Source organism: Perognathus longimembris, chromosome 1, assembly GCF_023159225.1.
Source record: "Perognathus longimembris pacificus isolate PPM17 chromosome 1, ASM2315922v1, whole genome shotgun sequence".
Taxonomy (NCBI): Eukaryota; Metazoa; Chordata; class Mammalia; order Rodentia; family Heteromyidae; genus Perognathus; species Perognathus longimembris.
In genome coordinates, this window is record NC_063161.1 from 96670776 (window position 1) to 96696224 (window position 25449).

The 25449-nt window shown below is 41.0% G+C and overlaps 1 protein-coding gene across 23 annotated transcripts in view; it reads left to right on the forward strand.

Moving 5' to 3' along the window:
- The window catches only part of Trpm3 (transient receptor potential cation channel subfamily M member 3), a 298633-nt gene that overhangs the window by 191480 nt on the left and 81704 nt on the right, over positions 1-25449 (forward strand). For 9 of the 23 annotated variants that reach the window (XR_007208826.1, XR_007208828.1, XM_048332551.1 and 6 more), the window contains 6 exons: positions 7800-7900; positions 9244-9378; positions 12411-12461; positions 21509-21544; positions 21697-21837; positions 24418-24447. Coding sequence is in view for 21 of the 23 variants with exons in the window: in XM_048332551.1 (XP_048188508.1) it covers positions 7800-7900; positions 9244-9378; positions 12411-12461; positions 21509-21544; positions 21697-21837; positions 24418-24447 (494 nt within the window). In the remaining 2 variants the exon portion in view is untranslated. The remainder of the gene's footprint in view (positions 1-7799; positions 7901-9243; positions 9379-12410; positions 12462-21508; positions 21545-21696; positions 21838-24417; positions 24448-25449) is intronic. The other 14 variants (XM_048332575.1, XM_048332640.1, XM_048332559.1 and 11 more) reach the window with 8 other exon arrangements.

The following is a 25449-nucleotide window of genomic DNA, read 5'->3' on the forward strand; positions in this document are numbered from 1 at the left end:
ATGGGACCACAGTGCTGCTCCATTGCCTTCTTGTTAGTAGACATGGGTCCCAACTACCCTGGGAGAACCACTGCACCTTCGTTGAAGAGTTCTTGGTTTCTTTGCTGATTTTCTGAGCTTTGACACACCACAAATTGAATATAAGCTCTGGGAAGAGATTGCTAAACACTATCTGGCTTGAAATCAGACACACAATCACCAAGCAGTTTTTGGAATAGAAGATAGGTAGCTATCTATATATCTATCTACCTTTGTATACATAAATATGCATATATACACATATATGTATGTACATACACTTGTATGTATTGGAGATATATAATATATCTTCATACAATATACAATATACAACATATATGTATGTGTATATATTACATACATATGTATATATACATCTGTGTGCACATGTGTATATACATGTGTATACCTGCTGACCAGGTAAGTGAATCATTGCATGCATTGATATTTTGAATTAGAGAAGGGGCATTCTCTCCCTCTCTGGGCTATAAGCTCCCAAGACATAGGACTCTGTCTTATTTATCTTGGTCCTCATTGTAATAGAGTAGGTGTTGAATATGAAGGCATCAATACTTTTGAATACACAAATAGAGGAATGAATGAACAATTCAAAGAGTAAGCAACTCAATCAGTAGACATTATCTACACTAGAGATTCTGCATCTTGTCTTACCATTATAATTATCTGGACAGTTTTTTAAAAACATCTTTAGTAAACAGAAGGGTTTCTGTTATATAAGTCAAGCAAAGAATACATTTCCTCTTGGCAATTCTTAAACACTTGATAGTTTTTAAACACTGCAATGTCAAGGGCTAATCAATCCAGAATCTCTGGGGATCTATAGATCACTGGCACAAATCTACTAGAGCTCTTTAGGAGATTCTAGTGCTCAGCCACAGGTAAGGACAAGGTGACCCAATGCTCAGGCTCACCCAGGATCAAGACAGCTCCCAGCATACAGGAATCTCTGTGCTAAAATAGTCGCTGTTCTAGCCAGACCAGAATAGTCATCCTAAGCTCACCCAAAACTGTCACCCATGACCATTCTGGAGTGACATATTTTCAATTTTTGAAAAGTCATTGGCTTTATGTTTTTGTTTGACACTCACCTAATTGCATTCAAGCTTGTAGCTCACTTTGACCTTTTATCACTGCTTCCTGCAATGATTCTTTTTTTTTTATTAATTGAACATAAATTTTTTTACAAGGTGTTGTGCAAAAAGGGTGCAGTTACATAGTAAGGCAGTGTGTACATTTCTTGTGATATCTTACGACCTGTTTTTCTATCCCTTGTCTAGGTCAGGTAGACATATATGCAATATACAATGTATCAAGAACATATACAGTATTCACAGACTTGGTCTCTACTGTCTCTCTGTCTCCCTTTGTTAACAGTCATATATCAGAGAGATCATGCCCCTTTGTTTTCTGTGTTCTAGGCTTGTCTCACTCAACATTATTTGTTCGAGTTCTGACCATTTCCCTGCGAATAACAATATTTCACCATTCCTAATCGCTATGTAGTATTCCATTGTGTATAAGTACCATATTTTTTGGATCCATTCGTCTGTGGAGGGACATCTGGGTTGTTTCCATATTTTGGCTATTGTGAATTGTGCCGCGATAAGCATGAAAGTACAAATGTCTTTTTGATATCTTGGGGTTTGCTGTTTAGGATAGATGCCTAGGAGTGGTATGGCTGGGTCATAGGGTAAGTCTATATTGAGCTTTTTGAGAAACCTCCATACTGTTCTCCAAAGTGGTTGTACTAATTTGCACTCCCAAAATGGAGAAGGGTTCCTCTTTCCCCGCACCCCCTCCAGCATTTGTTGTTGCCTGAGTTCAGAGTATAGGCCATTCTAACTGGGGTGAGGAGGTATCTCAGGGTTGTTTTTATTTGCATTTCCTCATGTGTTTCTTTGCCATTTTTATATCTTCTCTTGTGAAGTCTCTCTTTAGCTCTTTTGCCCATTTCCTAATAGGTTTATTGGGCTTGGAGGGGCTTAGTTTTTTGAGTTCTCTGTAGATGACAGATATCAGGCCTTTGTTTGTTGCTGTGCTGGTAAAGATCCTTTCCCATAATGTTGGCTGTCTTTCTATTTTGGTGGCTATGACCTTAGCTGTGCAGAAACTTTTTAATTTGTAGTAGTCCCATTTGTCGAGTCTTTCCTCTATTTGTTGTGCCCCTGGGACTCTATTCAGGAAGTTCCTTCCTGTGCCTATAAGTTCTAGCATCTTTCCTATTCTGTCTTTCAGTAGTTTCAAGGATTCAGGTCTGATATTGAGGTCCTTGATCCAGTTTGAGTTGATCTTGGTGCATGGTGATAGGCTTGGGTCTACTTTGAGTTTTCTGCATATGGCTGCCCAGTTCTCCCAGCACCAGTAGTTGAAGAGGCTATGTTTATTCCATTGTATGTCTTTAGCTCCTTTATCGAATATCAGTTGGCTGTAAGAGTGCGGTTTTATTTCTGGGTCTTCAATTCTAATCCATTGGTCTTCCTATCTGTTTTTATACCAATACCAGGCTGCTTTTGTTATGATGGCCTTGTAGTAGAGCTTGAAGTCTGGTGTTGTGATACCTCCTACATTATTTTTTTGCCTAGAATTGCTTTGGCTATTCTAGTTTTTTTGCTGTTCCATCTGAATTTGTGGATTGGTTTCTCTATTTCAGTGAAGAATGTGACTGGGATTTTGATAGGTATTGCATTGAATTTGTATAACAATTTGGGAAATACTGCCATTTTCACTATATTGATTCTGCCTACCCATGAGCATGAGAGGTCTTTCCATCTCCTTGTGTCTTCTTTGATTTCCCTTATTAGATTTTTGTAGTTTTCATTGAATAGGTCCATCACGTCCTTGGTTAAGTTGATCCCTAGGTGCTTTATTCTTTTTTTGGCTACTGTAAAATGGAATTGTTTCCATAATTTCCTTTTCTGTTTGTCTATTGCTGGTGTACAGAAAAGCTGCTGACTTTTGTGGACTGATTTTGTATCCTGCTACTTTGCCAAATTGGTTTATTAGGTGTAGGAGTTTGGGTACTGAGTTTTTTGGGTCCTTCAGATATAAGATCATGTCATCTGCGAATAGGGATAACTTGATTTCTTCCTTGCCGATGTGGATCCCTTTGATGTCCTCCTCTTGCCTTATCCTGTAATGGTTCTTGTTCAAGGTTGTGCTTCTGTAATTGACTTGTATAGCAGATGATTTTGTGATATACAAATGGCAAAGGGGATGAATAAGCCATTGCAGTGCCTCAGCAACAGCCAACAGACCTGCTAAAGAATCAAAGCAGAACTCTCACACACCATTCAATGTGTGGGTGGGTGGGGAGAGTACACTGTGGAAAACAATATGGAGGTTCCTCAAGAAACTAGAAATAGGTCTACCATTCGGTCCAGCAATCTCACTCGCAGGCATAAATCAAAAGGCCATGAAATCAGTGTGTCAAAGAACCATCTGTACTCACACATTTTCTGTCACAATGACAAGATATAGAATTAGCCTAGGTACCCATCCATAGAAGTATGGATGAAGAAAATATTGTCTCTACAATGCAATGGCTAAATAAAATGAGTGAAGTCATGTCACCTGCACAAACATGGATGGGACTGGAGACAGGCACAAAAAGACAAATACTGCATGTTCTCACTTCTGTGTGGATGCTACTATGTGGATCTTGTGAAAGTTGAGAGTAGCTCCCTGGGAAAGATGAGAAAGGAAGACAGAAGATATGGCCAGTGGATGCAAGTGTAGCATTGGATAGGAGAATGATTTCTAATGTTCTATAGCACAGTAAGATAACTATGGTTGATAAAAACTAACTATATATTTATTTCCCACCCCCCTTAAAATAATACCTAAGGCAAGAGATCTGCAAGTTACCCCGTGTGCAAGTTACATACTGTGTACATTATGTAAATATTACTCCAAAAATACACAAATCAATGTATAATGTATATGGGTTAATTAAAATAACTTTTAAGGAGGAAAACTACCCAGATGCCAGCTGCTCACACCTGTAATCCTAGCTACTTAGGAAGCTGAAATCTGAGGATCATGGTTCAACCTGAGAAGAAAAGCCCATGAGACTCTTATCTCCAATTAACCTCCAAAAAACTAAAATTGGAACTGTGACTCAAGTGGTAGAGTACTAGCCTTCAGCAAAAAAAAAAAAGCTTAAAGACAGAATGCATGTTGGGCTCTGGCTATACCTTTAAGGGGCAGTCCCGAGAGGCCTGTCTCTTCTCCCGCCCTGGGGCTGCGTGGCTACCCCCTTCTGGGTCCAGAACTGGAAGAGGTAGCAAACCAGCCCTGCCTTCTGCCTGGCCATGTGTGTGTGAAAATGGCACTGGGCCAGGCCCTAGGAGGCGGTTCTGTGGGCTGTGATCTCCGCCCCCGGGGGAAGCTCCATGACATCACTGTGATGGACAGATTAGCGACAGGCTAATCTGAGCTAGCAACTCCAGGTCCCTCCCCTTCCTGCGGCCATTACTGTTATATAAACCTCTCCCCTGAGTAAAACTGGTGGAAGTTCCAGAAGCTTACCCCGAAATGCCCACGTGACTCCCGTGTCGTTCTTTAAGTGTGCAAGGGGGGGGGCATCTCACGACTACACACCGCCAAGGTTTGCACATTGGGCTACACTCCAGCTTTCCGCCCAGCGGGACGGGGTACGATATGTGTGAGGGTGAAAGGGGTCCCGACAAACGCAGGCCTTGAGTTCAAGCCCCAGGACCAGAACAAAATTTTTTAAAAATAAAAGGAAAACTAAGGAAGCATAGGAAAATATAAAGGACCAGCTTTGCTAATAGAATCCCAATGAACCTTCTTTCTCTCTCCAAATTGAAGATAGTGTACCCTGACACATTCCTATTTATCACTTGCTTATGCCAGTGACTCTGATAAGAGTTTGCAGTTTCTGTTGTTTTCTTAGGTGATAATCTTCTTGATGGAAAATTCCTTAGGTAAATAAGTTAATATTCATCATTGAAATACTAACCAATTTGCTGTAAGTATGTGGTTTCTACTAAGGCTATGAATGAATATATGGACAGCAAAATTAGAAATATTCTTCCTCCCATGAAAGGAAGATGGTCCCATAGCTAGCTCCTGCGGGCCTTGACATTCAAAGTATGGCCCTAGGTCAGTAGCAGTACCCACAAGTCTGCTAGAAACTCAGAAATTAACACTCTACCCCAGAGCTACCCACTCAGAATATCTGGAGGAGGCTTTGGTTGAAATTCCAGTACTACAAACTAACTAAATAAATTTTGAAAAGCAGAATAACTGGAGGTGTGCCCCAAGAATCAATGTTCTAGAAAGTTCTCTAGAGTTTTGTCTGCTCATCTAAGCAAATGTTTTGCCTAATTCTCAATGTCTCTATTACAGAATCACAGGATAGAGGAAAGATTGGCAGGCTAATTAATTAAGCACACCATTGGAAAGAACTCCAACAATGTGATTTAATTGGTGTGGGGTAACCAGCCCATTGGGATGCTTTGACATAATCTTCCCAGGTGGTTCTAATGTGTGCCAGCTTGAGGGTTGTTAGTATGACAATAAGTTCAGCTGGCAGCAGCCCTGACCTCTTTATTAGGCCTCTGCTGTGTGTTGCCCAGAGGGAAGGGATACCCCACACAATGGTTATCCTTTCGTCTTTCACAAATATGAGAATAAGCAGTGATGGAAGAAAGGACTAGCATCCTAGGTCTGAATCTCACTTGACATGAAAATGTCTTATTCTGCATAGATCTTTATCCATAGTTCTTTTGTTTTGTTTTTGTTGTTTTTTATCTTTCACTATTTACCCACAACCACTCAGGCTTTCAGTATCTTCATCTGCCCAGTGTAAACAATAATAAGATTCAATTCCCAGAGTTACTTGAGAACCCACATATGACAATATGTAGAAGTATCTAATAGCCAAAACACTCAAGATGCTTCAAATAGGTGAGCCAGGGAAGAGATTTTTCTCTATGATAGACTTCCTGCTATTGGATGACCCCTACTGGTAAGATATCCCCTACTGGTGGGATGTCCAATAGCATGAAGTTAGACAAACACCTACAGATGTGTCTTTGAGCACAACTCTTTCTCTGAGTTGTAAAAAACCTGTTTACATACTATAGTTCATGTGTGTGGTCTCACACCATTTTGGGTAAGCAAAAAAGAATTAATTCTTACACCAATGATAAAACAGTGGCTCAGAGAAGTTCAATGTCACAGTCATGAATGACTCCTTGGGGAGCCCCTGGTTCCTTCTAGCCTTTGTGCTGCCTCTGTTCACAGCCACACTGAACCCCACTGCCTGGCTGTTTTATGGGTAAACCCAAAGACCTTCTGACATAATATAAATAAATGCCTTCCTGATCATGGTTCAAGACTAACTTGGGAAAAAAGCCAGTTGTAGTAGAACTAATCTTTTTTTTTTTTTTTTTTTTTTTTTTTTTTGCCAGTCCTCGGCCTTGGACTCAGGGCCTGAGCACTGTCCCTGGCTTCTTTTTGCTCAAGGCTAGCACTCTGCCACTTGAGCCACAGTGCCGCTTCTGGTCTTTTCTATATATTTGGTGCTGAGGAATTGAACCCAGGGCTTCATGTATACGAGGCAAGCACCCTTGCCACTAGGCCATATTCCCAGCCTGGTAACTCATCTTTGACCCCAGTAACTAGGGAGGGAGAGAGAAGACCATGATTTCCTGAGGCTAGCCCCAGACAAAAATGTGAGACTCTGTCTGAGAAACAAACTATGAGTAAAATGATTGAGGATGTGACTCCCATGGTAGAGCTCTTGACAAGTGATCACAAAGCCCAAGAGAAAAGACAGGAAAGGCCCCTGCCTCTTCTCCCCAGTTCAAATCCCACAGCTTTTAACAACATATGGCCATTTAACACTGAAATACTGCTTACGTTACAGACCAAGCAAGGAACATTTTTAATATAATTCACTTAAAATTAAATAGCCACCTGTGTGTGTGTGAGCAGCACTAGAGAAGAAACTGGAAATGTGCTCCAATGATTTCTATCTTCAAATCAGAGTAGACCTAAGCTTCTGTGAGCTTTTCTCAACCATGTTTGTTGCTTTGTTTTGTTTTGGTTTGGTTCCTTTTCCTGGTGCTCGGGATAGAACCCAGCCTACCCCACCAGGCAAGCACTAAACCCTCCTGAGTCTCACCTCAGCCCGTGCTTTATTCTTGATCATCTGCACTTTTTTCTCATGGAGTGGCCACAGTGGCCAACTAGTTGATGAGGACACCCCCACGCCAAACACTGTACAATGTAATGACTGGGAACCAGACCAGCCAACAGAGGCCAAAGGTGTGATAGAGCAGCGCCTCTCCAGCCACGACGTGCACACAAGCCACTGGGCCATACTAGATGCAGATTCTGACTCACTGCACACTGGGTTCATCGATGCCCCTGCTCCAGGCTGTGAAAGAGCCTCTCTCCACAGGCTGCTTCTGTCTTTCTTTGTACTGGGGGCACTTGGACCCTGTCTGGAGTCATTTCTGATTGGCATGATTGAGAATGGGGTTGGAGGGTACTATTGGGTACTCTTAAATAATCTACAATATATAAGGCCATTCACTGAACAACAAAGAACTGTCCTCCTCAAAATGTCAGTAGCACTGAGTGTCAGACACCTTGCTGTGCAGTGTGGTTGTCAGGAAGAGGAGTCAATAGCAGAGGGATGGGGCGGTGGGGGGAGGGGGTTCTGCATGGTATGATTATTGATCATTGTTTTCTCTCTCTCATTTTTTTTCTCCCACTTGTCTGTACAGGAGCCAATGCCTCAGCCCCAGACCAATTGAGCTTAGCTTTAGCCTGGAACAGAGTGGACATCGCTCGCAGCCAGATCTTTATTTATGGGCAACAGTGGCCGGTAGAGTATATGTTATCACTCCTGAAAAGCCCTCTTGCTTGGGCCAGGGTATTTGTGTAAGGAATCTTTGAGAGTAGCTCAAGAAACTACTTGACTGCCTTTTCCTTAGGATGAAGAAACAACCACCTTTTTGTCCAGTACTGTTTCATATTTGGGGAAATGCTGCCCCCTGGTGGCCTGCTAACTCCATACAACACCAAATAGTCACCCGTTTTCATTTCTGAGGATTTCTGAGGATGGCAAACTCCCCTGTGTGAATGGTATCTTTCCCATGCCTCTTAGAAACCAAGTAGAGTTGTGTGAATTAAAATTTAAGGAACATATGGGATTTACTGGTTTCTGATTGCTTTTGAGGAGGGCAAAGGGAAGAGGTTGCTGCTACCACATGGTGGCACCCACGTTGGTGTGTGGCTGGGTTGCACCTCAGGATGCAGAATTAGCAGGCCTCCCTGTGCAGGTGCCATCTGGTCCTCATGGCTGAGCATAGATCCTCCCTATTTCCAAAGGACAACATGAGAGAACCAGAGATTTATATAACTGTTCTTGGTTTGCTTCCCTCAATTGACACTACCAAAAATAAACACTTGGGAAACTGGCCATTGGACGGTATACGCACACATCCACGGGAGGCAATGCAGCAAGCCTGGAATTGGAGTTCTGTGCCTGGCATCACACCAGTCATGGGCAGATCTTTCTTAACCCTCTCAACACTACCCTTGTCCTAGGAGCTTGTCCTCTTGCCACTAGACTGTTAGTGTGGAAATAGTTGTCAAGGAATATAAGTATTTGGGAACCTTTTGTGAAAGGAATTAAATGAAAATGCTGGCCAGTGTAGAATGAGAAAAGAGGTTTTTCTTTTAGTGAAATGAGAATAGCTTGCCTTCCTTTTGCCTATTTTTTTCCTCCAGAGACGCACAGTGTGTTCAGGTGTCTCAGCTTCCTCAGGTTCCTCTATTGTAATCAATCAGTGGGTCTTATTAAAGCCCAAGGGAAATGGAAGTGCCCACTGTAGCACTTCACTGCCCTTGAAGAAGTTTGGACAGAACATTGCAAGGGTGAAATCCTGGTAACCAGTGGCAACTTTTCAGGACCAAGAAGAAAGTGAGGCAGAGAAGAAACAGAACTTTGAGATCCATCCCTTCTGTTTCTAAAGACAGGCTCTCACACACAGGACAGGGAACTCCAAAACCAGAGCATACAACCAGTCTCTCTGGCATATCCTTAGATGTGTTGAATGAGTGTACCTGGATGTCATGGTACTATTGTATGAGCTGTTGGGATGGATGCTAAGGAACCACATCCCTAGTCCCTGGGGCAGACTAACTCAGTGACTTGATTTGCAGGTGGGGTCCCTGGAGCAAGCCATGTTGGACGCCCTAGTTTTGGATAGAGTGGATTTTGTGAAATTACTCATAGAGAATGGAGTAAGCATGCACCGTTTTCTCACCATCTCCAGACTAGAGGAATTGTACAATACGGTAGGGCCAAGATAAGGCGCTTTCTATATTCCTCTTGTTTTGATTTTGGTTTTTGTTTTCACCTTCTCCTACTTCCCCAAATGCCTGTGATTCTCTTCCCCTCTCCCTCCCTCAATGCATGGAGACCATTCTTCACAAGTGTTCCCTTAGACCTATGTAGACAACCAACATCAAGCCACCAAGCTTCCACCTGTTTTAACTGCTCAGTTGTCAAGTTCAAAGGCAAAATGTTACCTGGTCACCTAAGGGTATCATTCTTAGTTTTTTACACAAAACCAAAAGCCTCTGAAAAATCTAAACATTTTTATTCTGCAAGCCCAGAGGGTGTTTGAGGCATTTTCAAAGAATGATCAATTCAACACCAATCCTCCAGGAAGCCGTTTGAGTTCCCTGTACTACCATTCTGTTAGGCTCAGAACCATCAAGCTTATTCTTATCCCATGCTAGTGAGATAAAATGTAAACTATGAATTGTTTAGAATTACCCAACACGAGATTTTGTGGGTTTGTTTACAGTTTCTATCCACTAAAAAGAAGCTTAAAGAGCCATACTGTTTGGGGCCATTTTACAGATAAGAAAACTGAGTTGTCTTAGTCTATTTGAGCTGCTACAACAAAGTACCTGAGGCTGGGTGATTCATAAAGAACAGACAATGATTTCTCATTGTTCTGAAGGCTAGAAGTCCAAGGTCAAAGAACCAGCAGACTCACTGTCTAGTGAAAGTAGATGTCTCTAGCCAAGATGGCACCTTATGGTATGTCCTTTGAATGGAACAGATGGTAGGTCCTTACATGGCAATAGTGGCAGACAGGCAAATATTGTATGCAGCCTCTTCTGTATTCCTGATTCCATTCTCTGATTCCATTTTCAAGATGGAAGTCCTCATGACCCAATCACCTTGAAATGGCCTCACCACTCAACACCAGTATACAGGCAACCAAATTCAATATGTGTTTTGCAGAGGCACAAAATTTTAAGCCATAGTGGAGGCTAACAGATGACTTCTTCAGGGTCTCAAAACTCCTAAGTGGAAAAAAAAAAGCCAGTACAGAACCTAAGCTTCTATCTCAGAAATAATTTTCCCCTCCCTCTACCCAGTGTCTGTCCGTACCATTAGGCAAAGCAGTCGGGGACAGTGGCAATTGCCCAGTGTGCAGTCAATAGTGAGTGCTGAATGGAGCCCCCAGCTGCATCTCATTCCCACTGCAGGAAGTTGTGAGCAGCATGGCTTCAGGCTACTGTTTTCTCTGCCAGTTTGTCAAGCTGAGTCTTACAGTATGAAAGAAGCCAGAGTAGAACAGCATACAAATCAGAGAGTTAAGGGAACAGAGAGATGTTCCACAGACTGACAAGAGAAAGAAAGAAGTGAGGATATTCTCCATTGAGAAAGGACAGTAGAGCTCAGCACACCCATAAAGTGTGGTGGGTACTGGGGTATGACGTCAATGACTATAGAATAGTGAATGGATCCCCCAAATAATGACAACCCTAACATTTCTATAACCCTAACTATTCTATACATATTGTACTGTTTACCTCTCAAACCACCCTAGCAAATGAAGTGGTATTATGTCCATGGTAGAGATGGTAAAACTGACTCACAGTTTAAGTCCTGTATGTAACTTGTCTGTGCTCAGAGGCAGGTTTGATGGTAGCCAGGTGTTAGACATCAGAATCTGCATAGTGCCCTCTGTTGGCTAAGAGTTCTGATGTGTGAATGTGTCATGTGAATGGTAGGTGGTTAAGCTCAAGACATACCTGTGTGCCTATGCATTTGCTTAGGGATTGCCATGGTGGTTTTAGAGGTCAGATATTGTCAGATTTAGTAAATAAAAATAAAGAACATCCAAGTTAAACTTTATTTTCATAGAAACAGTGAGGATTTTCTTTTTAGTGTGAGTAGAGTGTATCCCACTATATCCACCGGTGGGGGAGGGGGCGGCTCCAGGAGTCTGCACATAACACAAACTTTGAATATCCCTGCATAAAATGGCATAGTGCCCTACTCAGATCTACCTCTACACTTTACTTCTCAACTCTTAGACCACTTCTAGTACCTAATAAAAGGTAATTTTGTGTAAATAGTTGTTATATTGTATTTAGGAAATCATGAGGAGGAGGGAAAAAAGCCTGTACATATTCAATATAGTTACTTTGGGGGAAGTTCTTTTAAGTATAATTTTATTGTTACTATGAGAGTGTTGTACAGAGGGAGTTACCATTTCATAAGTCAAGCAATAGTTGCATTTCTTTTTTGGACAATACTACTCCTTCCTTTGCTTTCCTCTCCAGTTCTGGGGGGAGATTTTTGAGACAGAATTTTACTACGTAGCCTATACTGGTCTTACACTCTTGATCCACCTGCCTCAGCCTCCTGAATGCTGGGATTATTGGCATGCCAGCCCCATGCCCAGCCTACAACTTTTCCCCAAATATTTCCAATCCACAGATGGTGCAATATGCACACACATCACTTATGAATATATAGATCCTCAGATCTCAGCCTCCTCAGTAGCTTGGATTGCAGGCATAAGCCACCAGCAGCTGACTGGCTATTTCTTTTTAACAGCGCAAAAGCAGTTAAACAGATTTAAATAAAAACTGTATAGCCCACAAATCCTAAAAAAAAATTACTGTCTGTCCTTTTAAAGAAGAGGTGGATAACCCCATTAGAAAAAAAACCTAAGAAGCTGCAATGATAATATGCCAAAGCATTTTCCCAATGGGTAAATTGTCTCGCCTCTGTTTCCCTGAATGCAAATTTAGCTGGGCCCAGCAGTCAAGAGAGCTGACAATGTCCCTTAAAAATTTGAACCTAGGACCTCCAACGTACTTTCTAGAGGAAATACAGTCCAAAAATCCCACTCTGCATTTGTTTAGAAAATTCAGATACAACTGAGCAACTAGAACAAGACCCATTGTGATGACCTACCCATCCTGCAACCAGCCAGACCTATCCTTCCAGATCCTTCTTCCTTGTCATAAAAGCCCCTGACTAGCAAAACTATTTGATTCTTCTTTATTGTTTTCAGAGACATGGGCCCTCAAATACATTGTACCACTTGGTCAGGGATGTCAAAAAGGTAAGAATCCTCTGGCCCACAGGTCGGAGGCTCTGGCCTGATGCTTCCTGTGATTAGACAGCGTCTGCCTTGCATGAGCTGCTGCACCCCTCTCATTCCTGAACAATGTGTGCACATCTGTCTTGTAACTTGGATACCTCTGCTTATAATTCAGCTGGGGCTTTTATCTTCAGCTGCTGTGGTTTTAGCTGCTTTTGTTGGACATAATGCTTTTGGATAGTGGAGCACTAAGCTCCCCGCCCCCCCTCCCCCCACACACTCCACCATGTGTATTTATGCCATCCCCTGGTTTTGCCATACTGTTTGAGAAATACTTTCCATGGAATGTCAAAGACCATAAGAGAGGCACCTTCATTTGCTAGCTTCTGAGATGAGAATACTTCCGGAATTGTATAAAGTATAGGAAGAAAACTCCAAAAGTCTCAGAGAGCAAGAGACAGGAATGCAATGTGCCATTCCATTCTTCTAACCTTTCATTTTTTTTCCAGAACATATTTTCACATTCATCATCTTTATTTGATTTTTAGAAAAGCTAAATTACTCAGCTGAGGAAGCTGAGGACTGTATTTAATGCTTAGTGATGAGCTAGCATTAGAGCTCAGATTACTTAATTAAGGATAAAAGAGTGGTAGCTGTGGTTTACTGATAATCAGGTGCATAGCTTTGATTGATGTAAGTGGCCTATGAGCCTTAACATATTCCACATGCACACTAGTCATGGAGCTTGAATTCAAGATCTGGGCACTGTCCATGAGCATTTTTCCTCAAGGCTAGCAGGGTAGCACTCTGCCACTTGAGCCACAGCTCTATGTCCAGCCTTTTTTGGTGGTTATTTGAAGATAAGAATCTCATGAACTTTCTTACCTATGCTGGCTTTGGACCATGATCCTCAGATCAGCCTCCTGAGTAGCTAGGATTACATGTGTGAGCCACCATCAGCAGAGTTAAAAAAAAAAAAAGAAAAAACAACACTCTAATTGGGGGCTGGGAATATAGTCTAGTGACCTACTGGCCTAGTGCTTGCCTCGTATACATGAAGCCCTGGGTTTGATTCCTCAGCACCACATATGTAGAAAAGGCCAGAAGTGCCTCTATGGCTCAAGTGGTAGAGTGCTAGCCTTGAGCAAAAAGAGGCCAGGGACAGTGCTCAGGCCCTGAGCTCAAGCCCCAGGACTGGCAAAACAAAAAAACAAAACCTATAATTGAAGTAGAAATTGACTATCATTAGTTACTACTCCCATTTAAACAACAAGGAGGAAGGTGATGAATTAGTTCATTTTAATTGGAATGTGATGTTTAAGTCCAGCCAAGTGTTCATTTGCCCTAAGAAGTATCTTTTAGGGCAGCTTGGTTCCTGAACCAAGCACTCACCACTCCCATTCACCCCCAACCCCCACCAGCTGCATACATTTTATAGCAATTAGTCATCAGAGTCTACAGGACATACTTAAAGAAATCTGAAAAATGAGGTCCAAAATAAAGATAATTTCTTTGTTTCATATAAAGTCATTGAAATATCCTGTCAACATTTTAATTTATTTTTCCGTCAAAAAGTAAATCAAAAGTCCTGTGGTTCTTTTTAAGATACCTGTTTTTGGTTGCTAGATGAATCTTTGGTAATAATGAATCAAAGTGTAAAGACAAAAAAGGACCAAAACCAGAAAGCTTTCTCTTTTGGGGGTCTTTGCACACTTTCTTGTGTGAATGAGGGAAGTCCAAAACTTTTTCAAAGCAAGGAAGGAAAACAAATACTATGCAAGCTATATATGCAGCCAACGCCCACTCCACCAGACACAAGCTTTCCTTCATCTGCCCCAATCCAACCTCAGAGCGCATCTGTCCTCAGCACAGCCACCTTCATGCCTTGCAGTTTCATTTAATTTATTCAAATTCATTCAAATTGCCTAGAAACTAAACCCAGAAGATTAGGGCTATACACCTTCCATATGTTCTTTGTCAAGCTATTTGTCACTTATGTTCGATAATAAGTTCTGAGCTTTTCTAAAATAATTAAATGAGCTCTTCCAAAGTAATAGACATGAGTCAGGCACCAGTGGCTGCCTCATACTTGTAATCTTAGCCACTCAGGAGGTTGAACTCTGAGGATCGTGGTTCAAAGCCAGCCCTGGCAGACAAATCAGAGAGGCTCTTATCTCCAGTTAACCAACAAAAAGCCAGAAGTGAAGCTGTGCTGCTAGTGCAAGAGTGCTAGCCGTGAGCACAAAATCTCAGGGACAGTGCTGAGGTTGAGTACAAGCCCTAGGACTAATAATTATTATGATTATTCTGAAATAATAATAAACATAGTGCTATCACCTCTCCTGAGGTATGTCTGTGTCTGATTGTAAGACCTCCTGAGGAGACAGCTTATCCCTTTGGCCCTCAGCTCTAACTATCTACCACCCCAGGCCCTCCTTCAAGGCCCTAGTCCACTTCCACCACCCATACACCCAGCAGTAAGGTTCTGCCTGGCCTTTTTTTTTCCAGTTAGATTTTACTGAATATAAATGCTCAAAATCCCTCTCATTAGCTTCTCTTCCCCCACAGGACATCTGCTTTGCAAAATCATTTCCTCTTTTTTGAAATCCCTGGAGCGGCCTTTTGCATTTGCTCGTCTCCCTTGTATTATTAGAAGGCATGTAACATACCCTTGGGGTGGCTTCTTTATCTTCTTGTAAAAGCTTCTTAGCTAAAAATATCTCTCAAAAAAATATACAGACCAACAAGAAAGAACAGGGTGGTGAGAACTTGAGGGAAAAGAGCATTTGCTAACAGTAGACTTTTCGTCTTTTAAGTGTGACCCAAATATTGGAGCAAGAAGATAGTTATATAAACATTCATTTACCTACTAGCTGAAAAGCAAGGAAAAAAATTAATCACTCAGGTAGCCTACCAAAAATTCTATCCTTTTAGCTGAGAAAAGAGATTGTCAATGAAATGAGGAGAAGCAGTCTGTGTTAGCACCCTTTACACACACCCTTCGGAGAAGAGACAAGAAATGCCCATTTGTTAGTTCAGTGATAAGGGTGAATGTTGAGTTATAGGATGGAAAGAAGGGATAGCCATGGATGAAAGGAGCTGAAAATGAGGCTCTTTGTTTTTGTGTTTCTTAAAGAAGTAAATGAGAGCCAAGCACTGTAATCCCACACCTGTAATCCTACCTACTCCAGAGGCTGAGATCTGAGGATCATGGTTCAATAAATCCATGAGATTTTTATCTCCAATTAACTAGGACATGGAACTGTGGCTTAAGTATAGAGCACCAGCCTTGCAAGAAAAAGTCAAGTGAGAGCCCGAGGCCTTGAGTTCAAGCCCCACTACTAACACCAAAACAAACAAACAAAAAGTTAATGAGAAAGAAACGAACCTCAGTGGGCAACTTTATTACATGGCTCAAGATGACTTCCACCCATTTAATCCACTAAGGAACTCAGAGGTTTTGGAAACTAGGTTAAGAAACTAGCTAAGAAAGTCTTGAGAAGTTTAAGCAATGTTTGAACTTTGAGCACACAAAAAAACACAACATACTAGCTTCCTTACCATTCTAGGAGATACACATATAATATACATAGTCTGTGAAAAACTTAACGTTTAAACTGATACTAAGCGAAATACACAGCTAGAAATACAGTCCTTCAACACAGTATTTGATCATACAGCTGTACAACTTAATGTAAATCACCCTTACAAATCCAGAGAACAACTTTTAGGAATTACCAGATCACTGTAAACAAAACAACACGCCATCTCCATACCCAAATAGTCTGTAAACCAACATCACTGAACTTGGAGAATCACTCAATCCAGTTTCAAGATCCAAATTATTGATATCAAGAGAGCAATCTAAGAGCAAATGAGATGAACTGCCATTCACCAATCGATCAGTAATTTGCATTGATACACCCCAGTCCAATTCCATGAACTGTTCCACGCATAAATCTATTGATTGTTAGTGATGCTCTTGCTATAGACCGAATGGCCCAAGTCTGTCTGCTTTTCTGTAGACTATAACCTGCCATTTGTAGTAGCTAACTGTCTGCTCAATGTGTGACTCTATATGTTTTAAAGTAGTAGTTTCTCTTTTTTAAACCAAATGTTCTAACACTTAAGATTTCCTCCACTATCCGTATCTCCCCCACCAAACAAGGGTGGTGGTATTGGAGTACTCTATAGAGGTAGTAGTGAAATTATTATCATTTAAAGTTCCTCTTTATGCGATGCAAAACTCAAGCAGCATCCTGCAGAATGCAAGATATAAACAGAAATGATAGAAACAGAGAAAGGCAGAGAGAGAGAAAGACAGACAGACAGAGGGAAGAGAGGAGACAGAGGAAGAGAGAGACATTTCTAACACTTTAGATAAAAAATTACATTTTGATAAGCCCATCTGCTAAATGCATGTGATTTTGAAAAAATTCTTATTTTTAAGATTAGTTACCATTTTGACTTTGCTAATCTACCAGACATGAGAAAAAGTTCTTTGCTCCTCCTGAGTTTTCACCAAATTAAACCCTATGTGGTGATTGCTCATGCCAAATTAATCTACCTTTCCTTATTAGGGAGACTGTCCTGAAACAGTTTTTCCTCCCTTTCCCTTGGCAAACCTAAAATATTGTAGTCATTTTCCACATCAGGAGAGAACAACCTTATTTTGAGGGCTTATTTTACATTTTAAAGGAAAAAAAAAACCCTAACCAGTTGGAATCTGACAGGAGTATCATGAGCTGACATCCAGAATGCAGTCCATTTTGAAGAGCAGATGTGACATCTTAAGCATGGCATGAAGATGAGGCATAGCCTGAGAATAGGAGATCACATGTTCAAGTTCAAAAAAAAAATCTTCCTGAAGACCTAAGTTGCTCTATCAAAGTCTTTGAGTCATGTGACCTACCACATATTGTTAAGGCATATAAGGAGACACCACAGTCCAATTTATAATGGTTTATTAATTACCAAAGTGATGACTAAAAGGGTGGGTGGGAAAAGGCATTAGGAATAGTGGGTCGAGTATTACTCCAGTCTGTTGTAACGTCCCATTAGAAGAAGCCCCCAACAAAGGAAGACTCCTCCAGAAGTTCTGAACATTACCTTTGGGTGTGTGAGTTACCATTCAATGAACACAGCCTCATCCCTGAAGATGCCTTTCCAGTCTCTTGCCCCCAGTTCCACTCACCAAACTCCAGCTGAAAGCTAAATCAACCCATGGAACTTCAAGGCAGGGGTCTTTGCCCAAATGACCTGGCAGCACAGAAATTAAGAGTAGCTGCCAGGAGCTGATCATCCAACTGGACTTTCAGAAGTAGATGAAGCCTTAGAAGTCAAAAGACCCACAGAGTATAAACTGAGGTACAGAGAAAGAGAGCTCTATTCAGAATCAATGGACGAGACCACACCACAGCCCAACCCCTGTATGATTTGCTTTAGGGAGCCATGTCTCTACATAAGTCTCCATATTTTTCCTCTCTCCAGCAATGACCATTCTAGATGCTACACAAATGCTTTTTCTGTGGTGTCTGAAGACCACAGAGGGTCAAAGCCTTTAGCCCAGCACTGCATCCAGACAGGTCCTGCTATTCCCTTAGAATCTCCCCAGAACAGTTTTGTCCCAAGATGCCTTCATTATACCCAATTATATTCATTTTATAAAATCTATTTTGCCCTCATTCCCCCCTGCCAAAAAAGGCATCGACTCTTCCTGGTAAGAAATATGATGCTGATTTCCCTTATCAGCTCTTCCCCGAACATTTCTGGAGACAGATACAATCACCTTTGAAGGCAGCGTTCAAATTGATAAAAGTTCCCTCCTTTGATATCATTTCAGCAAAAACATCTGATTCTCTCATTTTCTTATCCTTCCACCAAATCCTAGATTCCACTGATCACCTTTTTACACTGGTGAAATAGAACAGGTAGATAAATACTAGTGAGAGAGGGATCCACATTGGCTTTGCTTATGTGAACATCGCCCCCTTGTGGTCAGACACAATATAAACTACTTTGGGGGGAGGGGCTGAAAGCCTTAAAGGGTCATTAAATTTTCTCTAGCTTCAGATCTGACCACCTATATAAATCATTCTGAAATAATCAACCTTTGTAAGGCAAGATTCCTTCAGCTTTGTTGAAAGTATATACTACTATCAGACCTTTATGAATACAAGCATTTGGTAAAAATGCTTTCTTTGCCTCTTAAATTTTGTATTTGAATACTATCACCTACTCAACCAGCATAAATATCTCCATTCAGTATTACTGTTTGGGAAGTATCAGTATCTTGTTCTTAGAATTCAAATTGATGCTCATGACTCACTTTCTCAAAACAAGCTACACAGGTAGCAAGCTCACTGTCCCCCTAGGTTGTAAACTTAGGAACATCATACAAGATTAGAAGTGGGTACAAGTTCATAGACTTGCATCTATTGCCTTTTCACAGCATCACAACAAATCATTTGAGCATACTTTTCATAGCTGGTATTTGAGCATTAAAATCAGAGATGCCATGGGGTTCAGTCCCCTCTTACTGGGAAGAGGCACTGAAGGAAATCCTCTGGCTCATGAAGGACAGAGAAAAGCCCAGCATGGCTAACTAGAAGATGGTATTATTTACCATGCCTATTTTGCAATGCCAAGGAAAATAACAAGGCTGAGATGAGTGAGTATCCTTTGAACTCATCCTTACTGGAGGCAAATCCATATGAGATGACTGACTCAGACATGACCCTTATGCTGGACTTTTCTACTATTGAAATAGCAACTTTTCTTAATGTCCAGTAGATCTGGGTCTACAGAAACTCTGAGATTACAGACTTCCCCAAAACTAGTGAAGAAAAGCAGTTGGATGGGTTAATGCCTTCTAACTCCAGTTCAATTTTTGTAGAAAGGGCACTGGATGAAAAGTTAACTGCCTTAAACTTTTCCCTTTATCCCCTTTCAAATGCTTTTTTAAAATTTAATTTTATTATTAAGTGATTTCAGTTACATAAGTAAGGTAGTTTAGTCATACTTTATAACCAAGTCAGGCAATGGATCTTTGTCAACAGCCGGAGGACAGCTTCACTGGCTGACTTGATCAGATTGATGAAACAATCTCCAGACGCAGGAGATTCTGAAATTCTGAGGAAAGTGAGGAGCAAGGGCAGAGAACATTTCTTGGAAAGATCAATTCAGCTAATTCCATCTACCTCAGGCTGGGCTTTGATGAACCATGGTCAAAGATGAGAGACATTTGATGTCTCCTGTGTGATAGCTCTAACAGAGTCCCATTTTTCTCAGTAGCCTCACATTAGGTCCCCAAACCTGACTTCGGCCCCCAGCATGGAGCTGCAGACCCCAGTGGGAGGAAGTGGGAGCTAATTAATTCTAAGGGTAGGAAGAAAGTCTAAGGAGCAATGATGGAATCCCACACACTTGAGACTCTGCTCCAATGGCCATCACATCCTTCCTGCCACATTGAGCATCACCATCGAGCTCCACGTACAGGGATTTAACTAGAACTAGGTATGACTAAGAAACTGCAGCTAGTTCATTCTGTTACTGAAAACACAATACCCAAAATCCTCAAACCCAGACTGCTTTCCAATCACTGCAATTAATTTCAATTTTCCTGGACTACATTCTCAACAGAGAAACATTCTACATATGCCTACCTCTCACAGGCTCTGTATGAGGCATGAGAAATACGAGGATTTTGAAGATGAAGAACACCCTGAAGCTATAGGTTTAATTAGAGGATACGTGGCTTACCTCTACCTTTGAACCCTCAAATCTTCTAATGAATTCAATTATCCATGCGAAGGCTGAACAAGGATGACTGAAAACCTACCTTCAGCTCAGCAAAAGAATGAAATGAGTTTACTAGAGATGAGGGATTCCTGTTTTACACTCTGAATGTCCCAGTGTAGAGTGTCTTGGCTACTGGAGACTTACTTAATAGAGAAGCATTTCACAGTCTTCAATGAGTAACACAACCACCATGAAATGTGCTTAAAGTCCAATAAAGTAAGCAGAAAATGATCCAGTCCTCTGTGCACTCACCAACTTCCCAGATTATTCTAATACCCTCAAACAACTTTGGTAGTAAAAAGAAGAAAAGAAAAACACCACTATAGATAAGGAGCTTCTTCTGTGAAGTGACAAAGACCATGCACAGCAACCCGTGTGAGTTGTTCTGCCAAGATAAAGTAAAGCAAGGTTCTCATAACTTTTTAGAATCTCAAGACAGTAACTAGCCTTCCTATCTTGTTCCATGGCTGCCCATGCATGTACAGACGCTTTGCTATGTGGAGGAGCGAATCCAGATGGTGACAGCTGGACAACAGTGACGCCATCGCTGCACTTCTGGAAGTGCCACAGATGGAGCCACCTTTGCCTTGACCTCCCACAGCACCAGCTCAATCCCAGAGCCAGAATCAATAAACAGAAACTGACCTGCTTTTTGTACCTATATAAGGAAACCCAGGAGAAGATAGACCAAGGCCCCTTAATGCCACAAAAATTAAATAAATAATACACCATAACTCCCAGTCTTTACAAAGGGCTACTCTACTTTAAAGAAAAGAGGAAGTTCTTTTTAATCCTAGGAGAATATTCCATTGACAACATGTCTTCTTCTGTCCCTCCCTACTTCTCTTTAAGCACAAGAGAAATTCATATACATCTCCATCATGACAATATGATGGAGTTCTCTTTTCTGAAAAACAGGCTGATTCCTTGGGTTGGGGATTAAAGAAGACCCAAGTTGGAAGTTTCTCAGCTCTGGTAATGGCATTAATCTTCAGGGAGGAGTCTTCCTTTAGTAAGTGGGAGAAAAAGGAATGACCTGCCAGAGGGTGCTAACAAACCTGGGCCAGAAACAGGGTGGGACCTAGAAACATTCGGGGACTTTGAACCTGGTGGCTGGGAATGGTGGCATTTGCCATATCTGGCCTTGTGTTTCTTTCTGCTACACTGGTTTTTTTTCTCCTCAGCTGAAGACTTGAATAAATATTTTGATTTTCTGTTATTGCCGACGGTTACTGCAGCTTCTTATTTAACTTATTCTTCTTTCCAAGCGAGAATATCCAGGTTTCGGTTGGATCTATTTTAAGGTGAATTAATTAACCAGCATAATAATATATTCATATGTTTCTTTTTTTTTCATCATATTTTTTACTCTAAAATAGTTACAGAACGCACACTGGAACCACTAGTAAACCACCCTATCTTTTGGATGTTTGTTTGTTCCATTCTTCCCCAACAGGGAAACCTGCCCCCAGACTACAGAATCAGCTTGATTGACATTGGCCTGGTGATTGAGTACCTGATGGGCGGGGCTTACCGCTGCAACTACACGCGCAAGCGCTTCAGAACCCTCTACCATAATCTCTTTGGCCCCAAGAGGGTGAGGCTTCTAACACATTATTGGGTTTCTCCTGGGAGGACTAGAATGTGAGACAGTTGTGGTGTGGCTTCTTTATCTTCAAAGAGGAGACTACTTGAGAAAGAGGGAACTTCCCTTCTTCCTTCATCCAAACCACTAAAAAAAACCCAACAGCAAAAACACATGTTTTTAGTTAAAGTAAAATTTGGCAATACTGTCAGTTGCTTTCTTCGAAGTGATGACTTGATTAGGCTCATTCCAAAACTATGTGCCCAATGTCCAAATCTAAGGAGCTGTAATCTGTCTACCAAGTATTCCTTCAAATAAAAATTATATTCCATGAAAAATAAGTGGCTATAATCCAATCCCTGAAATTGCATAAGTCCCCCTGCGCTGGTCATCAAAACACCTATGAGACAGGAGGTGGAAATATACCTTGGTTAATAAGAATGTCCCTGAAGGACATTCTTAAATGAAATTGTCTTTTTCGGTTTGGTTTGGGTTTTTTTAGGACGTGGGGGGTTGGAGGGGTTGCTTGTTTTGCTGGTCTTGGGCCTTGAAATCTAGGCCTGTGTGTTACCCCTGAGCTTGTGTGTTCAAGGCTCTACCACTTGAGTCACAGGTCCACTTCCGGCTTTTTGTGGTTAATTGGAGATAAAAGTCTCACTCATGGACTTCTCTGCTCTGGCTGGCTTCAAACGGCAATCCTCAAATCTCAGCCTCCTGAGTAGCCAGGATTACAGGTGCAAGCCACTGGTGCCCAACTTTGTCAGTCTGTGTGTGTGTTCTCTGCAAATGCCTAATAATGGGACTTAATGAAGTAGTCAAGTTGGGTCCAACTGCCTTCCTTTACTCCTGCAGAGGCACCTAGCAGTTTGCTCCCTAGGGCTTTGAACTGCCTGAGCTACTGTGAACATAATGAGATCTCAGTTGCACTATGCTATCCTACTACTATGAACTTGAACTTTATCCACTTCCCAAAGTATCTCTCAGGGAACTTCTCATGGATGACCTTTTGAGAGCTTCTGTTCTTGCTGCAGATGGGCATAGTTTTTTTTCTTTTCTTTTTCTTCTCTCTTTAAAAATTTTTAAATGCTATTTTTATGGTTTTCAGTTTCCTTTTTTTTTATTCTGTTGACTTTTATTTTGAACAAAGGGTTTTATAATTGTGAAAATATTTTTTTAGGACAAGTAGAGACATTTGGAAACACCAAAAGGTGTAACTGTGAGGGACAGAAATCCACAGATTTTTGGACAATTTACGAAGCTGAAGCAGAGAAATAGGGTGACAAGATAGGTTACAAAATTTTGAGGAGCTAGCAGGACACTAGTAGCTCACGCCTATAATCCTATCTACTCAGGAAGCTGAGACCTGAGGCAGGAAATCTCCAATTAACAATCAGAAAACCAGAAGAGGAGCTGCAGCTCAAAGTGGTAGAGTGCTAAAAGCTTGAGCACAAAAGCTCATGGGCAATGCCCAGGCCCAAGCCCACTACTAAAACAATAAATAAATAAAATTGAGGAATTATACTTGCTGTAACCTTACTATTTAAGATGACATCTAATCACTGTATAAAAACTTAGAAGCACAGAATTTGTGCTCCTGATCATTAGATGTAATTCTGTAGCTCCCTTGCTGAAAAAAAATAAAATTCTGTAACTTACTGAGTTGCCTTATATATTGTACCTTCAGGTTCTCAGATGGCCAGTACCACTGCCCGGTATCCAACATTTCCTGTGCCACCATCAGCACATGCCTTCTGGCTACTCCCCTTTGCCACGATGTGCAGTAGCAGAGGGAAATAAGAAGGCCAATAAGAAGCATCTAAACATAAATTTTTGAACAATTCTCATCTCCAGATAATAGTGGTTCATCAGAAATTGGATCTGGTGGAATGTTTTGTTGCTTGTCCATCCTAGTGTGTTCAGGCTGCTATAACAAAAGACTATAAGCAACATGAATTCACTCACATTTCTGAAGACTGGGAAGTTCAAGATCAGCTACCAATAGATTCATTATACTAGGAGGACCCATTTTCTATTCATAGATGGCATCTTTTCACCATGTCCTTGTATGGGGGAAATGACAAACAAGCTCCCAAGGGCCCCTTTGATAAGGAAACTAATCTCAATCAGGAGAGTCTTTCCTCTTGAACCAATAACCTCCTAATACCAATCTTAATACCATTACTTTAGGGGTTAGGACTTTAATGTGTGAATGTGGTGAGGGGAACAATCAGACCATAGAATGCATTCAAATACTGGATATAATGGAGCTGTCAGCCAAGCTTAACAATTACTAGATGGTAAAAGAAATTTTTGTCTAAAAAAAATTATGAACCTTCAGGCTCCCCCTTTAGGCAATCTCATTAAATTTCTCCAGTTTCTTAAAATAATATGATTTACCAAAAAATCACAGATTCCTGATGATCCTCCAAAATTTCTATTATAGATTCCTCCTGTGGGTAATTTAGTCAGTGAAATAAAATTAGTGCAATATGGTACAATAGAGTTCTTAAATTACTTCTTTACAATATCATAAGAGTTCTTTTCTTACTTTGATGAAAGAAAGATCTAACTTTATTCACATTTTTTTAACAGCCTAAAGCCTTGAAACTGCTGGGAATGGAAGTAAGTGTTTGCTCAAAGTATTAGTGTCAATTATTCACTTTATTGCACATTTAAAAATAGAACCAAGAAAGAAAAAAAAAAAAAAAAGAAGCCAGGCACAGTGGCTCTTGCCTGTAATCCTAGCTACTTTGGGAGGCTGAGATCAGGGGAATCCTAGTTTGAGGCCAGACAAGGTAAAATGTTCACAAGACCCCATCTCAACCAATCAAAACTAGGTATGGTGGCATGGGCTGCTCCTCTTAGCTATGCAGGAAATATAAATAGGAGTATTGCAGTCAGGTTAGCTCAGGCATAACCACAAGGTCCTATTTAAAAAAAAATAGCATGAAGCAAAAAGGACTGAGGTGTGTTTGTCATGTGGTAGAGCTCCTGGTGGACAAGAACGAGGCCCTGAGTTCAAACTCCAATACTGCACCCACCAAAAGAAATGACTTCATTTCCATAGGAAGGCTTAATATATGCCTCTAATGTAAAAGAATAAGTATAGATTTACAAGGGTCATCAGTAGCTCTAACATTTCCATCATGAATTTCTGTTAGCATTGCAAACATATAAAAATAAATAAGTAAATCCTATTTGAAATATGAACTTGAAAAACAAGCATATAAATTCCAGTAAGCCAAATCTAGTCATGGGTGTTTACAGTGGCAATGGATTCAAAGGCCAGAACTACATCACAGATTCCCCTGATAGGTATGCACAAACTTGAGACAGATTACATTTCAAATGGTGGCTGTCATACATGCAAACAAAATAGAAAATATCCTTGGATCTTTCGGCAGGAGGGTAGTGCTGTCCACCAGCAGCCCTACCTACAGGAGCTAAAAATTAGACAAAGTAAACAAACAGAAAAAAATCATGATACATATATATGCATATATGTGTATATTCATCATTTTTGAGACAGGGTCTTGCTTGATAGTCCAGGCTGGTCTCAAACTCACCAACCTCTTCCATCTGCCCCACCTCTGAGTACTGGGATTATATGTAGTCACTATACCT